Genomic DNA, 2307 nt, shown 5'->3' with positions numbered 1-2307 from the left:
TGCCTGGTATGGCAAAAGCCGCTATCAATCACAGGGGTGATGTGATAGTGTCATAGTAGGTTAAGAAGCAGAAGTCTGTTAGCCGCTGCTTCTTAACTATCGGCTGCAGGCTTGCTGATTCTTAAACGGAGTCCTAGGGGCTGATTTATTGTCTGGCCGACATAATCGGCCACTAGCAGGGGGTGTCAATCAACCTGATCGTATAGGATCAGGCGGATTGCAGACCGCAGCCTCAGAGTCAGCGGAGGAGTTATGGAGCAGCGATCTTAAGGCAGCTGCTTCATAACTGCTGTTTCCGGCGAGCCTGAAGGATCATGCAGAAACAGGGACATCAGCTCCATTGATAATTCGGCCCCCTAGAATCAACTCTCTGATTAGTATTGGTTTATGAGCATACTAACATTTTTTATTTCCATACGGAGCAGATCAATTGGATACATGCTTACTGTCAGTATTTTCCCTTGAACTAAATATATTTATAGTGTGTGGATAAAAAAAATTTCTATCAAAAGATTTGTAAAAATTACCATATATTTATCTTATATAATTTCCTGGTGTAATCAATGAAGCATTGCATAACCGAAGAGTTATTTTATGTGTATTTAAAATAAAGAGCATAAGCAAAAAATGATTTTTTTTTTTAACCAAAAACATTATGCTTTTGACTCCATCAAAGCGCTTTAAAAAACACAAGTTGCTGAACAATAACAATGGCCAAAAATCTTTGATAAACTACTGATAGACACTAATGTAGAATGTACCATTTATAATTTCAGGATATTAAGTGGCATATGGAATTTGTAGAATAGTAATAAAGTGGATTATTTGTGGTCTTACTGATCACAGACACTTTTGAAATTTATGTGCAAATCAATATTATTGTATATCTTGTTAGTATAATGAGTTAAAACCTGTGGTAAATTTTTACGGTACTTTAGTGCAAAGCCTCATGTTTATTCTAATACAAAGATTAACTATTAGATTACATTTTCATATGCATATTCATCTTACTATTTATTAAGATGGTCAATAGAAAATACATTTTTTATTATTTTTATAAAGGAGATTGCTTTGCAAGTTTCTTTTTATAGTGTTTTTTACTTCTGTGTTCCTTATACTGTAGATGATTGGGTTCATCATAGGAGTCACCGTGGTGTATAAAACAGATATGATATTATCTGTTTTAGGAGAGTAACTGGAATGAGAATGCAAGTACATGACCATGATGGTGCTGTAATAGAGAGAGACCACTATGATGTGGGAGGCACAAGTGGAGAAAGTTTTATGTCTGCTCTTAGAGGACTTGATCTTCAAGATGGCGGAGATTATATAAATATATGAAACAATTATAGCAATAAAAGGGCACATAGCAATGATCCCAGTTGAGATATACATCAATAACTCATTCATCCAAGTATCTCTACAAGATAATGTGAAAAATGGAGGCATTTCACAGAAAAAGTGGTTGACATGGTGGGATCTGCAATAAGGCAACTGAAAGGTAAAGAAAACATGAATAGCAGAGTTCATAAAGCAAACTGTCCAAGATCCAGCAGCCAGATAAATACAGAACTTCTTGTTCATAATAGTGTTGTAGTGTAGAGGGCTGCAAATGGCGACATAACGATCATATGCCATGACAGACAATATTATACATTCTGTAGCACCTAAAACTAAAGAAATGTACATCTGGAAGGCACATCCCAATAAAGAAATGCTTGTGTCCACAGATAAAGTGTTCACAAGGATTTTGGGAACTATGGATGAGGAGAAGCAGATGTCAATGAATGAGAGGTTGCAGAGAAAAAAATACATAGGTGTCTGCAGCTGAGTGTTGACTCCCACCACTATGATGAGTAAAATATTTCCAGAAAGAGTGATTATATACATGAATAAGAAAAGGAAGAAGCATAAAGGCTGAAGATTTGGGATGTTTGTTAGCTTGAGAAGATAAAAAATATTAGCGGATGTTTGGTTTGATTGATCCATACCAATTATCCGAAACTAAAATGGAAAGAAAATTAAAATACAATCAAGACATAATAAACTGCATGATTATGTGGTGACATGATTCTTATATGTCAAATTTATAAACATTATGGCATTACTATGGGCCAGACTACAAGTGGTGTTTTATTTTTTTACAGCTTGAGGTCTAACTGTAATCAAAGCAAAATTTTAGGGCAAGATTTAGAGTGGAGCGCTATCGTTTGCGAGCAAGCATTATTGGGTTTTTACCTTTGTTTGTGCACAAGTTACACAATATGTGCGCAAGTTACATGTCTAGTTGTCATGTAGAACTGTCCT

The 2307-nt window shown here is 35.4% G+C and overlaps 1 protein-coding gene across 1 annotated transcript; it reads right to left on the bottom strand.

The window, feature by feature from the left end:
- Positions 1 to 1026: 1026 nt before the first annotated feature.
- On the bottom strand, positions 1027 to 1989 carry LOC128665555 (olfactory receptor 2G3-like). The gene has a single exon (XM_053719929.1). It carries the CDS (start codon positions 1987 to 1989, stop codon positions 1027 to 1029), a length of 963 nt encoding a protein of 320 aa, XP_053575904.1.
- Between the last annotated feature and the right edge of the window lie 318 nt (positions 1990 to 2307).

This window comes from Bombina bombina, chromosome 1 (genome assembly GCF_027579735.1).
Source record: "Bombina bombina isolate aBomBom1 chromosome 1, aBomBom1.pri, whole genome shotgun sequence".
NCBI classification, from domain to species: Eukaryota; Metazoa; Chordata; class Amphibia; order Anura; family Bombinatoridae; genus Bombina; species Bombina bombina.
Note: the sequence above shows the minus strand (reverse complement) of the source record. Positions and strands in the feature narration are given on the sequence as shown.

What these genes read in the sequence shown, in the direction of transcription:
- LOC128665555 (XM_053719929.1), bottom strand. Translation starts at nt 1,989, where the DNA reads ATGGATCAATCAAACCAAACATCCGCTAATATTTTTTATCTTCTCAAG.